This window comes from Drosophila kikkawai, chromosome 2R, assembly GCF_030179895.1.
Source record: "Drosophila kikkawai strain 14028-0561.14 chromosome 2R, DkikHiC1v2, whole genome shotgun sequence".
In the NCBI taxonomy this organism is placed as follows: domain Eukaryota; kingdom Metazoa; phylum Arthropoda; class Insecta; order Diptera; family Drosophilidae; genus Drosophila; species Drosophila kikkawai.
The window spans coordinates 25,028,220-25,043,177 of NC_091729.1; the positions used below are offsets into that span (position 1 = coordinate 25,028,220).

General features: G+C 39.2%; 1 protein-coding gene across 3 annotated transcripts in view; it reads left to right on the forward strand.

Moving 5' to 3' along the window:
• The window catches only part of LOC108073037 (uncharacterized), a 58,344-nt gene that overhangs the window by 37,955 nt on the left and 5,431 nt on the right, over positions 1–14,958 (forward strand). For all 3 annotated transcript variants that reach the window (XM_070284108.1, XM_017164499.3, XM_070284107.1), the window contains exons 3-4: positions 9,976–10,229; positions 13,699–13,950. In XM_070284108.1, the coding sequence (XP_070140209.1) occupies positions 9,976–10,229; positions 13,699–13,950 (506 nt within the window). The remainder of the gene's footprint in view (positions 1–9,975; positions 10,230–13,698; positions 13,951–14,958) is intronic.

A 14,958-nucleotide genomic window follows, 5' to 3' on the forward strand; every position in this document is an offset into this window, starting at 1 on the left:
TTATACTCCACTTTTGACCACTCCCATTTCTACTCAAGAATTAAACCCCACCAATCCCTTTTTACACACAACTACATACAATAAATTCCTTCTGCCTTTCGCATTTTAATGGCAACAACTCAGTTAGTATTTTAAAGTCAAAAAGACATTGCGCCACTTGCTGGCAGAAACAGAGATGCGAATGGAGGGAGACCAGAGCCCAGATTCAGATAGGGAGCTAGGAAAAACAGTTCTATTACTTAATATGCAACACTAATGCGAACAATGGCAGCACGACATCGTGGCAAAGGAAAAACCAAAGGCCCGAAAAACCACCAGAAACCCACAGAAAAACCAGGGGCCTAGCAGACACACGATCCTCCGGTTACCCAGTCTCGACGGTCTCCAGACATTCAATCAACACCAGCACCACGACTTGGCTTAAAAAAGAGCTCAGACCTCAGAGCCAACTTAGAAAGGCATCTGTATATAGAAGAAAAAACTGGGAAAATAAATATGTACTACATATGGCAAGAGGCGAACCCAAGGCGGTCAACAGTTTTTCACACCTAAGTTCAACTATTCTTTGCTACGTGCTACAGTTTTCGGAGCTTGCTCCATTGATATAGAACCACTCACCACTCACTGGCACTTTTTTTTCGGCAGCGGAGGAGATCTGGCTACGTGCCTGGGTTTAGGTATTTCGAATCTGTCTCGAGAACTGCCTTAAAATCTATGGTAGATTGGAGATCGAGATTGAGCTCTGACAATGGCAAGGAATTTAACTTCGTTGCTGGAATGATAATTCGAGTTTCTTTCTGGAATTGGAGCAGACCTGAAGCTAATACCAGAGATTGGTCGGTGGAGTCTTTGTAGAATTCTTAAAACACACAAAAATGGAGATACAAGTTAGATTAAAGGCTTCTGTGAAGTTGAGTTATTCGTGGCTCCAAGCAATCAAGTTATTAAACAATGCTTTATGGCGGGCAAGATAAGAATGTACATTTTACTAGTACAATTTATAGGAATAGATTTGATTTATAAGGTCAGAAATGCAGAAATGACTGCTTCACTGCGTTTTAAGCTTCTGATTGTAAATATATACCTGCCAGGGTATAGTAATTCCCATGTTTATCATTCAATTGTGGTAAAATTTTGGGAATACATCCATAAAAGACTATAAATTATTTCTATATAAAAACCTGCTATAAAAATGTTCTTTATTTCCTTTTTCTAATATATAAATCAATAGAATATATTTGCTTTAAAGCTAACTAGACCCAAAGTAAATCCCATTCTTTCCTAGACTATTTTTCCCTCTTAACTGATTTCTCAGGGGCAGTTCTAGTTTCTGTTCACTTTTCTGTTTGATTTGTTCTCTTATTAAATGCGATTTATGGCTCTGAGCCAAGTCAAGTCAGGCAAATGGAGTCTCGAAGCCAAGCCCAGTTCAAACGCGGGCCGAGGAAGTCGGACCAGACCACTTCGGCACCCAGCTCACAATCTGTTTTTTTATTTTTCGAATCCACGAACACTGCCACGAGTATTTGCAATCGCAAAAGAAAAAAACTCGTTTGCATTTGCGCTCGTAATTTAGTTTTAATATTTGCAATATAATTTTTGTTGCTGTTTTCTGGTGCTTTTATTAGAGCACGCTTTGCAAATTACATAAAGCCACCAAAGAGCACAGCTCGCAAAGAGAGCCACAAAAATAAAAATGTTAACTGCAAAAACAACATGGGCAAAAATGAACGTAAACAAAGTGCAGTCGCACCTCTGAAAAAACAGAGAGAAAAAAACGTAAGGTAAGAAAACACGGCACGAGCAAAAGCCTGACGAAGCCAAAAAAAAATTGAGAGGGAAAACAGAGGAGCTACTAAAATCAACATTCGAGTGTGAAGCACAAATCAAACATCAAATAATTGATAGAATATCGACGACGGCAGCGGCGGGCGGCCTTTCACCCAGAAACTTGGACCCCACATCGCCCCACACTCCAACTTTGAACCCAGCACGAGCTCCGAAAAGAAACCCAAAACGAACCAAAGGGCCCAAGTCTGGATTGGAGCTGGAATTGGAAGTCTTGAAGTTTTGCCTTTAAGCCAAGTCGTGCTGTTTGTGAGCGGAATTCACAAAAAAGGGGGCTCAAAAGGGGAAAGGGAGCTCTAAGAGTGCCTGCCACCCGCACACGGGCTTAGCCTAGAGCTTAGAGCTGGAATTGAACCAGTTTTTTTGGCGGGAGTGGTGACCTGGCCAAAACCGGCTAAAGAATTTTCCATCCTAAGAAGTTTTTCATGTTCGTTTGCCATTTTCAACTCGGCCATTTATATTGCCATTGTCCTTTTATGTGAAAAAATCTGTGGAAATCGAGCTGGCTTGGCCAGTTACTTGGGTAAAAAGTAACATAACTCTTGGAGTTTTGGCCTAAAAAGTTGTTGAAATGTATACAGTTTAATATGGCAATTTAAATTTGAATAAATACGTGTTTTATGTTACTTTTTACAAACTTTTCTTGTATTAGTTTCATTAAATTTCAAGGAAACTGACTACAAATTTGGTTATTGTAAGAATATTTTCGTAAAATTTTCATATTTCTTTTCGATTTTAGTTATATTCTATATTTATTACTTTTTAAACTAAAATTTTAAAAGAATTCAATGCAACTCCCCCTTCACGCTTACCTTAAATCATTAAAAAAAATCTCCTTTTATCTCAGATTTTACCAAATGTTTGCATTCAATCATCTTTCCCGTCCCCAAAATCAATTTATTAAAAATATAAGCGACCTACCCTTTGGGGCTTGAATACCAAAAACACAAAAGAAAAGATGTAAATTGACGATGATTATTTAATTTAAGAAATAAAGGCAGGGGCCCAAAATCAAGCGAAGCCAATGAGAAATTGCCTCCAATCGATGTTCGAAGGGAGATGGAAATTTCACTTTCGTTTCGCTGGACCCAACCTCGGCGGCCTTTCATTCATTTCACCGCCCCGAAAACTGACCTCAGCCGAGGCATTACGTAAAGGTTTTGGCCCGAATCTGCTTTTGTTTTTTGTATTTCTGCTTTTGCTTTTGGGCAGACACGCCCAGTAGTTGGCGCTGCCGGCGCATCTTAGGTTTTTTTTAAGCTAAATGCTTTACAAATTTATGCGGTTTCCACTGAAAAATACTTTCAATTTCGGGTATTTTGATGAGACGTGCTTTTCCCACGGGGAAGGTGACTCTTAATTTATGTAACCCGAATATAATACAAGACACCTGCTAGTCCGCGTTACAGTCACCCAGTTTAGTTGAGTTTAGTTTGTTTTTAGAGCCTCTCTTGACGGCAACCTGTTCGCCCATTGACCAAAATCTGCGTATAATTGCTCTACAAAGTTGCACTGTTTATGCAAATGCCACAAACGAGCTGCAAAATAAATGTGAAAAGCAAGACATACTATGATTTGTTATTTTTAAACCAGTTTAAATCGCCTTTCCGTTCGTTTTCTGGTTTCCATACTTGATTTATGTATGTTTCCGAGTCCACATAATAATACAATATCCGCGTGATGTTTATACGAGAGAGCGAAAATTCCAATCAATCATTTGTGTGCGCACACAGCCCCCGGCCAAGGACATGGGCATTATTAGAATGCGACTTGTCCCTCGGCCAACACCCGCACACAACAGAGCCAAAGAACAGAACGAGCCACATTCTAATCCCGGCCAGAAGAAACCAGAAACCTGTTTATGAATCGCTATTGCCACTTGGCAATTATTTCTGCCTTAATTGTATTTAATTTGCCTGTACACTCCGGCTGCCGCGGGGGTGTGAAGTGGGTGAAGGCAATTACAAACCGACACTCTTTGAGGGTGTGGAGCTGTCCCCGCGATATCCAAAGACCACATTCCCGCGGTTGACATGTCTGTGGAGCCACTTCCTCCATTAGGTATTAGATAGTGTTCAATTAAAGGGTTCTGTCATGTTAGTAGCCATGATTAACGACCACTGGTAAGGTGGGCTAGGGGAAAGTGATTTGGTTTCTTTGGGTTTTTTGCAGGCAAAGGTCATGAATGCAGAGAGAAAAATTCTGTAAAAATATTTAACAAACTAGGAATATGATGTATACTTAGTTAAGCTTTTGTGTATCTTTTTTTAGTTAATAAAATATATAATAATTTAGACATCATTTAGATACTGATAAGGAAGTGGAGACTCTTTTTTGAAAGCCTTATTTTATTTGTATATTATTTTTATTTGACATAAAGTAACCTGCTTAAAAATATTATGATTAAACTCCAAACAAAAAGCAACTTCCTCTCTTGACCATTGTTTATTATTACTTACTCGCTATAGATCTTGGCCACAACTCCCTGTTTACTTAGCCACTTTTGTTTGTTGGCCACTTATCGGACCACAAACATCTGTGGGGCTGCCTCCGCAAATATTTCCCCCTATTTCCGACAATGAGTAGATGTGAAATTTGTTTATTTGCTGACAATCTGTTTGGAGCTGCGCATTCTCTGTGCCATTTGGTAGTTGCTACTTGCCACACATTTTGGCCAGCCAGCGCTAAGCCTGCCCAGTGGGTGCTCCAGTGCTCAGTGTGTTTGGCCAACAATAAAAGCCAACCAGCTGGAGAGCTGTGTTGGCCGAGCTGAGCCGTTGCCTTGCAACAGTTTTCTTTGTTTTGATTTTGGTTTTTTGCAGTTGTGTTATTTTGCTTTCGGTTTCACTGCTCGGCGGTGCTCGCTTTCGGTTTGCTTTGTGTAACAAGTTTGCATATGTAATTAACCGACTGCCTCCGAGGAGAGTGAGTGGGGAGTGGAGTATTAGTAAATATAATTAAAAACTAAATCGGAATGCGGTGGTGTTAGGCAAACCGGCTGATGTAAGCCAAATAGCTGGCCAAATTCTATGATATTAAGAAAGTCAAACAAAAGACTCAGGCGACAAACTCGCAACGGAATCACTTTCAAAGCCTGACCTTGGACCTTGCTGCCGCCTTCGGGCATTATTTTCTAATTAGCGAGAACGCCACTGTCCACTCTTCTCGACAGATTTCTCAAGTTTATTTGTGTTTGATATTATCGCCACCGGCGTCGGAAGCTTATTGTTCTCAGTCTCCATTTTCAGTTCTGTTGGTTTCTTTTTTTTACGATTATTATTTTGTTATCTTTTGCAACGTTGGTTCTGATCAGTTTGCCAAAGTCCATTAAAAGTGAGTAAATTAAATGAAATTTTGTCAAAAGAAACAAACACAAAAAAAAGAGTCATAATGGAAGTAATAATATCGGGTTTTCTGAACTGGGTGTGGGGTTTATGATGTCAGAGAGATCTAGGAAGTGAGTTGTGCCTGGTTAAGCACCCCACAATTTATGGGGCCTATACCTTAAGGCCTAGATCTAGTCATTGTTAGATGGGAGTGTCTTTATTTGTGACTTTGATTACCCTTTGATTAGGGGAGATATAACAAAAATATGGGGTTTTATTGAGTTATTTATGGAGTTATTCCCACAATATAGTAGAGATTCTAATGAAGTTCACTAAGGTTTGAAGTATTTAAATATAGATTATGGGAACTCTTGTTTAGAAGAGCCTCCAGGGTTAGTCTTATGGAGTTAAAAAAATCAGTAAACAATTTTAAAAAATAATTACCAGAACTCTGGTTCAAAAACCCTTAAAAAGTGCCTTCAAAAACTCTGTTGCAAGCAGTTCAACTTTCAAAATATTGTGCTGCATTCAAAACTGCAGGCAAAAGCAGCAACGACCTTCAGTCAAAAAGCAAAACAAAACAAAAAACGAAGAAGCAACAACAATAGCGAATGCCTTGCATCCCAGAGAGCGGCGGCCAGCCAAGAAACTTGATTAAAGTTAAGAAAAACGTAAAGTTCAACTTGTTTCTGCTGCTGTCATTTGTTGTTGTTGTTCCCCCCTTCGCCTTTGTTGCACCTTCTGGTGAAGTATTTGCGCCATGGCTTGACATTTCGCACAAACAAAAACTGCAACGAGAAAAAATCCCAAACAAATGAAGAAGATTTCATGCTTTTATTTTCGCAATTTGTTGCACCAGCCCAGCCCAGTGCTGCCAGTGAATAGGAGAGACTCTATTGTCACTGGCATAATTAGCCCCCGAAACACCCCGATATAAGCGCAGCTATATGAACGAGAGATGTGCGAAACCAGCAGCTATATATAAATGCCGTGTAAATTTTAAATTCTTAACTGCAAAATAGTAAATGTCAAGCAGTGGAGCTGATAGATCAGGCACAGTGGTTGTGGGATTTGATTTAATTTTTCATTTAAGGGATTATTATATTTTTTAGTTCAGTTCAGCAGCCACAGGACTGAAAGAGTAGTAAATTCTAGAGAATTCTCAGGCATTTCTCTACAAATTGTCAATAATACTTACTAAACAGAATACATACAATAATCTTCCATATAGACTTCATCTACAACCCAACCTTAAACCACTGTGCTGTGGGAATAGCACTTGACGTGACCAGTCTCTCTCTCACCGGTGGCCGGGGATGCCGATTAGCCATCACCGATCGCCGCTTTGGCTGAAAATGGTATTGCATTGAACCGCTTAACCCACACAACGCCCCTCGGTCGTTGCGGCCGCCCCATTGTTTTCGGCCATTTTCCTGTTTTTGTTCGTCTTAGCCAAATGCCAAATGCAGACGACAGTTTGCCAGAGTCACCTTTGGGCCGAGTTAGAACCACCGGACACTGGCGGCGGCGGCGGCTAAGTTGAAACGGACTTGAATCGTGGCAGGCCATTGTCGGAGCAGGCTTTGCACAATGGGCTTTCAAATGGGATTGTCACATCCAGAAAGACCTTTTTACTAAACAGTCTGCGTGCTCTTAAAGTTTCATTTTATAGGGCTACAAAATTTCTCGTAGTGTAGTTATAATGAATAACTTGAAAGATATTTTAACAAGAAAGAAAGCTAACTTTAGCCAGCCAAAGTTTGTATACCCTTGCAGGTAACAATTAAAATATATCATAACTAAGCCAAAAATGCATTAATTTCGATTCGGAAAGCAGTTTTGTGTTAGTTTTTATTAATTTAAAAAAACTGCATACCAAATTTAAAATTTTAAGAAATCGAAATTTTTGGCTATTTCTGCAAATTTTAATGATGTAACCCCTTATGAAATTTCGCAAAAATGGCCAAAAAATCGATTTCTTCCGGAAATGTCTAGAAAGATTCGCATGTTGATGCTGATCAAGAATATATATGGTTTATGGGGTCGGAAACGTCTCCTTCACTGCGTTGCAAACTTCAGACTGAAATTATAATACCCTGCAAGGGTATAAAAACCTCTTAAGGGAAACCTATTATAATAAAGGCCGGACCTTGCATACCCTTCATATTAAAGGTGGCAAATTAAGATAAGCCTCAGAAAACTTAAGGATATAGATAGAAGGACCTACTTGACATCGGCGATTGAATGGCGAACCTTGCGATATCGGTGTGGCTGTGGCAGACTCTTCCTTGCCCGGAGCAACTTTAAAGCGTGCCATCAACTTAGGGCTCAATTTGGGCTCTTTTTGGGTTTATATAATTATAATTTTCTATTATTAGCAAAAGAAGATAATCTGAACCAGCTATATGCTATAGATTCTTCTTCAGTGTACGGATACGTTTGTCTATATAAAGATACTCCAACAGCCAGAGATATAGCTCTGTTTATAATAAATTCTGACCGCATCTCTCGAATCCCCTCTGGCCAAACTTACAATAAATTCCAATTTCCGATCTATAGGCATATTTATGCGACAAGAGCCCGAAGGTTGCTGCCGCCGTCTAGTAAACTTCTGGCCACAAAATAGGCAAATGTGTCACGACATCAACGAAATCGTCATCAAACTTTAATTTATTTTGACGGTTTTTCGATTTTTGGGTCAAGTGCACACGGCATGCTAATGAGTAAAGTTGTAGAAAAATATCAGAAAAAAAAAGAATTGTATTCACCCCTATTAGAACTGCAATGCCCACTTGGATATATGGAGCTATAGTGCAGCGTCAACGGCAATGGAGAGCGAACGATTTAATCTACCTTTTGCGGATTAGAGTAAGTACGCTTGGAATAGCATAAGCACCCTTGCCCAAGCGCAGAAGGAAAACGTAACTAAAATTTCTCACCTCGAGTGGGAGTTGAACTCGCGTGTGTTTATTTTATACTAAGAACAGAGCGTTCTGAGCGGCCTCTTAGCAGGGAGAACCACGAACGGCCTCAGCTGTTTGGCGTCAGGTTAGCATTTCCACCAGGACAAGCAGTGGTCAGCAACAGGTTTCAAAGCAGTGAGCAAGCAGTGTTAGGGTAGATGTAGGAAATGTGTAGAAAATCTGCTAAAAGTATTTCATTTTATTTAGTTTTTTAGTTTTTAATTTAAATTATTTAAATAGTTTTCGAGATTTTTAGTAAAACTAAACAGCCAGTATGTGTATTTGGTTTGAAATCAGGTTGATAAAGTTTCTTAATATTATTAAATATAATCTTTAAATTTCAATGACAATATTAACTTGATGAAAATTACATTCTAGGGACTAAAAAAGCTCTTATAATAAATAAAACTATGTTTGGAGTGATAGAAACTTTTTTTACCTTAACAAAATACATTGTCTTATAAAATAAAAATAATATTTAAAGAATTAACTTACAAAAACCATTTACTAAATTAAAATTAACCCCCTTTTGAGCTTAGTTTATTCGTAATGCACTTAACTTCACTGCCAAACAACGGAAGTGGGCGTTCATAAGAAGCCTTAAGTAAACAATCTCGGCAATGCCTGCCACTGCCTTGGCATACAAAATATTTTGGGTTTATTCCATCTGAAAGAGAGATCCCGCTTGGCCCATTAATCAAAACCCTAAACTAATCTCCAGTCAGTTTCGACAACTCGCGGCAAATGTGCGAGACATGCGACGCCTCGTCGCGTTCTTAGATGCGATAATAAACGGCAATTATTTGCAGTTAAAAGCGATTCAGGTAAAAACAAGGTGTGAAGGCATAGAGTGCCTCACTCGGAGACCCCATGTAGGCGTTGTCCCCACTCCAAAGCCTCCAAAGCTCGAGGCTCTTGCATAAATTCGTCTGATAAAATGTTCAATGAAACGCTGCCGCGGCTGCAATTTCGTTAAAAGTAAAAAAACGGCTGCCATATGATATTTCAATTTTCAATTAGCGACTCCCAAAATCTGTCGACACACGAGAAAAACGTAAAAATAATAAGAGTTTGCGTGGTTCAACTGCATTTTCTTGTTATTTTTCTTGTTTGTTAATTTTTTGAGGCAAGACATTGTGGGTCAAAGAGTCAGGATTGTGACGCATTGAAGCATTGTAAATTTGGGTTCCCCACGAATTACAATAATAATAATAATATAATAAGATATCCTCTTGCAGTTTGCTACACTTTTTCTTTTTTCAATCAACTTAAAATTGGGCAAAAATAATACCCGAAAAGATGTAGCCAAGTAAACATGAAAAATGGGGACAAGCTAGACTTAAAAATTTAACAATTTAATGGGTTATTATTAGCTTAACTATCCCGGGAATCTTCACAATATATAATAAGCTATTATTATGGGTTATTTATGGGGAATAGCTAAGGGTTTTCTGATCGATTTTGAGTTGGGAAACCCCACGACTTTTTGGGTAATTACTTAAAAGGAAACTTTAAGCAAACGAACGTCTCTTTTCTGGCTTGACAAATGCGTGCCAAATATTTTTTCGCCATGCTGTGACAAATTTGTGACCCAAAAAAAGAGAAAAATGATATAATTTATGGGGTGCCAGACGTCAACGCCGGAGGCTTTATTTATTTATATTTATTTATTACACTTTTCGCGCAATTAAGAGCAATGATTTTTAGGTTTTGGTGCCGCACTGCCATGTGTTTCATGGTTAAACGTTGCCAGAGGCAACGAAAGGTGTACAAATTAATTGATTGTTGACACATTTTCGCCATTTTACTAATTATTTGTGTATTTTTGCGACCTTCAGATACTTCCAGCTACTATTTCCCCTCGCAAAACCGATTTGTGCCATCATCTGGAACCTTTCCCCGCCAGCAGCAGCCGCAGTCCCTCAATGGTTTCCGTGCCAGCTCCGGCGGCTTCTCACCCGCTGCTCCAGGCTCCTACCAGGAGCAACTCCTTTTCATAGCCAATGAGAATGCCAAGCAATCGGCGGTGCCGGCGGTCAGTTCCCCCTTCGGCAGCGGTGCTCCATATGGTGGTGGCAATTCCCAGTTTGCGGTAAGTACAACAAAAATTTAAATTCAAATTCAAATTCAATTATTTTCCAAAACATTACATTTCCTTATGCGGAGAGCTACGATTTAGGAAATTAAGTGGGGTTTTTTTTTGTGGGCCTGGTCTCTTTTTGTGGGCTTTAGGCATGCCAGTCAATCAACGCCAAAAACGAAATCAAATCGAATGCAAAAAAAAAAGGATTTCCACATGCCACAGGCATACGAGAAAATTTGAAAAATTGCAGGGGGGGGCGGGAATTTGTAAATTGCCTTTGGCTTTGGTGGGTAACTACATATGGCGTGCCACAAAAACGAACAGAGGATGTAAATAGTTTTGATTAAAAATCAATATTTTAGAAAGCTTCCAAAAGAGATTACATTTTATTAAACAGAAATTGGATTTAATAATAAATGTTGGCATATAAAATAAGATATAAACAGCTGATAAATTCCTCTTCTTTAATATAGATAAATACCTATATCAAAGAGTCCAGGAAATATTTATTAAAATATACTTTAAAATCAAGGAATCATCTCACTTTCAACCTTTCTCTTACATCTATCACCTGGCTGGAAACATCTCTGTTACCTTTTACTGCTTCATTTTTATTGCCTTGGCACGCGACTGCCAAAAACTGTTAGTTTTGCTTTTTAAAATGTCCGTAGGCTGCACGCTAACCAGTCACCAGAGAAATATTAAAAAAAAACCCCACAACATATGAGAGCTATAATCAAATTAAAGATATTATAAATATACCCCAATGTGCGTGTAAGAAATGCCGGGAACTGCAAGTCTCTCCCTCTTACTTTCACTTGACCAAAAGGCAGACAAAGCGAATCGTTGGGGGCTTCTGCATATCAACAAATATATGCGTGAGTACTCGTGACTGTGGATTCAAATTCATGAAAGCCAGAAAAGGGAGGGGTGCCAGGCCAGCCTGAGTGTTTCTTAATTGAAAAAAGTGTAAATTCATATTGTTTATTGCCAGCCTGAAAGGCGATGAGCACGCACTTTGCAGGCAGGTCTTCTGTGGCCCTAATTGAAATGCGCTTTTGTGGTTCAGAGGAGGTTCCAAGAGCTGCAAGGGGGAACTGCACAGCCAGGGGTCTCAATGCACTATAGAGAGCTTTGTTGGCTTAAAGAAAAACTCAATTAACTTGGCTCAGCTCGTGAAGTGATTTCTGCAATTGTGCAGCCAGTCTAACCTACAGAACCCTTTCGAGGTGCTCCTTTCAGACTGATGATGAATGAAGACAGCTCCAGGCAGGATCAGCTAGGTATGAGAGCTACTGAAAAGATCCTCCTGCCCACTCGTTACGAGCCAGCTTATCATAAACCATAATGGAAATTGTGATTTGTTTGAATGACGACTGATTGGCCATGGCCAGGAGTTAGTGTGTGTGCCGTGTGTTGGTCTAAGGGGAAAGTGCGTCGTAATGACATCGCATAAGTGGCGCTGCAATAACTCCCCAGCTCTTAGCTTCGTGAGCGAAGCTTTCATAGTTTCATTATGCTAGCCGTATTGACAAATGTCTTAGAAACGTTTGTTTTTAATTTCCCCCCCCACCGACTGGCGATCGCTTTCTTTGCTGACTAACCACACAATGAGACAACTGACAATGGGGCAGTGAAATTTTCAATCTCTGAGCATATCAGAGCACACAAAACATATATTAAACAGAGTAAACAGAGGGGAAATGCAGTAATTTTTATTTACGAATTAAAATTGCAGATTTTTGTATTGAGTTTTTGCCAATTGGGTGCTTTCTTTACCCTTTAAATCCGGTTATATACCGGTAAACAGTACTGAATATATATGAATATATGCTTATAAACATCCCACAATTTTTCTCCGTGTACCAATGTGAAGGTGTTGATTACACTGTAGCCGCCCCGCCCATTAAATGTCGGTTAATCAGAGTAAGTCCAATGGGCAACAAACCGCATTTCTCTACGGACTCCAGAGAGAAAATCTCAAAACCCAGAAAATTTCAGCTTAGAGTTCGTTGTTTGGCGGATGGAAACGTGAATTTTCTGATGCGTAAACAGCTCCGTCAAGAAGCGGAAAAATAAATGCATTGAAATGCGCCTTTTAGCAACAAAACTTGCGTTTTGTATGCAATTTGCTTAACAGAGCAAAACTTTGGCAGCCAATGCAGCACAACTAGGCTTTCAAAAAAATAACAACAAAAACTAAGCACATAGCTAACACACAATCAACAACAAACAATACAAAGTACCAATAATAACAAGTACTTGGGATTGGATTGGATTGGAGGCGAAACTGGCGGCAATTTGGATTTCGGATAATTAGTGAGCCAGCTGAATATATCGCCTCCAAACGACCTTGATACACTTCAATCAAATATTTTCAATCGATTTCCATTGTCTGCTCGCTGCTGCAGCTTTCGATATCTAGAGCTCTGTGTGGCTTTGTCTGCAGCACGTCGAAGGCGATTGAGAAGGGTTTCTTCTGGGCTCTTACGAGTGTTTTTTTTTCCCACCTGAAGTTTGGCCTAGATTATGGACTTTGTCAACTTAAGACCCGGCTTAAGTCGGACTTATGATAGTTCTGTCACTTTTGAGAGCACTTTTGGGGTATCGTTTTAAGACCCTGATCAAAGTCAGCTTGTAGCAGCTTATAAAACCTATAAAACTGTTACGTTAGAGGGGCTAAGGTGTGTCTATTTAATTGGGAAATTACTCTTACTCTTGGATGGTTTTTCTTATGAAATTATGGGGTTTTATTTAAAAAAGAACCTTCAAAGATAATTTACATTTAAAGGTGACTAAATGTGTGGGTTTATACTTGAAACATTAAAAAAACCTACTTCAATGATTCATTTGGAGTTTTGTTGAATGATTCAGTTGGAATTTTTTATTCTTTTGTAATTTAAAACTCTTCTCTAGATCATCAACTAAGAAAGTTCAATAACCAGAAGGTGCGCCATTTTTAAGTTAATGGCTTCGACAAATTGATTTTTAATTATATGCTAAATTCTGCCTAAGAACTTGATCCATTATTTATCAATGTTTATTTTCGGGAGTCTTTGAGGGAAACAAAAAAAGCTTATAAATATATTTAAATTAAAAACCAAGATGGGAAGCTAAGTTTAGAAAGCCGAAGATTGTGTACCCTTGCAATGGTAGCCTTCTAATTTATTTATTTTTAATTAAAAGTTAAAAATAAAAATGTATTAAATAATACTACCTTACCTTCAAGACCCCATCTCCTCCTGGGTTTTACCCCAACTTCATGGCTTATTTTTCCCCCCTCACAACTCTTTTTAATTATAAGCCCATTCTGCTTGAATCCCTAATTCATTATTTATCAAACTTTTTATATCATTTGACAAACCCCTCAAACGAAAGAAAAACCTAAACTAAAACTAATTAACCTGCTTTTGCCATAACACCATTAAAAGCCTATCACGATGTTTTTTCTCTTCCACAACGCTTTTTTCGGCCGCAGAAACCGAATCGCCAGACGGACTATTACGATATCTCGCCACGCCCCTTTGGAGTGCCGGCAGCATCGGCGGTATCTGGTGCTGGAGCTGGAGCGGGAACTGGTGCATCAGTGACCAACGGCTTCACACGCTCAAAGGCGATACGGAATGGAGCTGGCAATAGCCTGAATGGAGGAGGATTCCAGCCGCAGACGCAGCGCATCAATGTGCCCCACCAGCAGACGCAATTTCTGGCCCACTTCAGCGAGTCCGGGGTAAGGAAATCGAGAGATGGCAAACGAGATCGAAGCCGAGATCTGGAGTGGCGATCCCAGAAAGTAAAAGCGGCTGAAAAGCAATCTCAATTGGCATAACAAGAAGCACTCGAACTCGAACTCGAGAGCTCGGAACACGGGCAAAAACAATTTCGCAGCGTCAATTGCATAACAAGTTAACAAAACAATTGGCTCTGCTCTGATTTTAGCCAATATCTGTTGGAGGTTATTTTTTGTTTTTTTATTATTTCTTTGAGTCTTACGTGACTTCCAAACAGTAAATGCTTTGAGGCGCTTTTTTCTCTCCCCTCATTTCAAGTAGCCAAACTTCAGAACCAGTTCCAAAAGTTTACTTTTTGAAAATAACCGCAGAAAAAGGCCAAATCGAATTATAGTTTACCTTTCACCCGATTGCATTTCATGCTCCACATTTTTATTTTTTATTGTTATTTGCTTAACGTTTTGGCAAAGCCAACCACCAACAAGCTGCGTTCATAAATCATGTTTGCCTTACCAATTTCTGTTTATTTATAAAAAATTTACAAAAAAAAAGAGAAAAACAACTCCAGAAGGCAAGTGTTTGTGCACATAACTTTTGGCTCCACAAATATTTACTCGTATATTTTAAACATTTCAAACTCTCATAATTGAAATGTCAGAGCGGAAGAGTAGTAGTTCCCTTTCCGTTTTCTCTATTTCTCATTTTCCATTTCTCGTTTTGCCCACATAAATTTCTCAAGTTAATTGCTGCAATTTGTTGGCCCATTCAGGCGAAAGTGCTGCCTTGATGGATGCCGGGCTTAAATATCAAATCGGTTCACGATTAATCGGCCATAATAATAACAATTGCTAGTGGGCGCTCGAAAACTCATTAGTTGGCATTACTTTTGAGATCATGCCTTTTAGTGGTTAACAAATTCATCCTCTCGTCCCATTCTCCATCCAGTCAGCCAGCCATCCGAAGCTTTGCCAATCTCCAATCATCTTTATGACTCCTAACACTAAAGC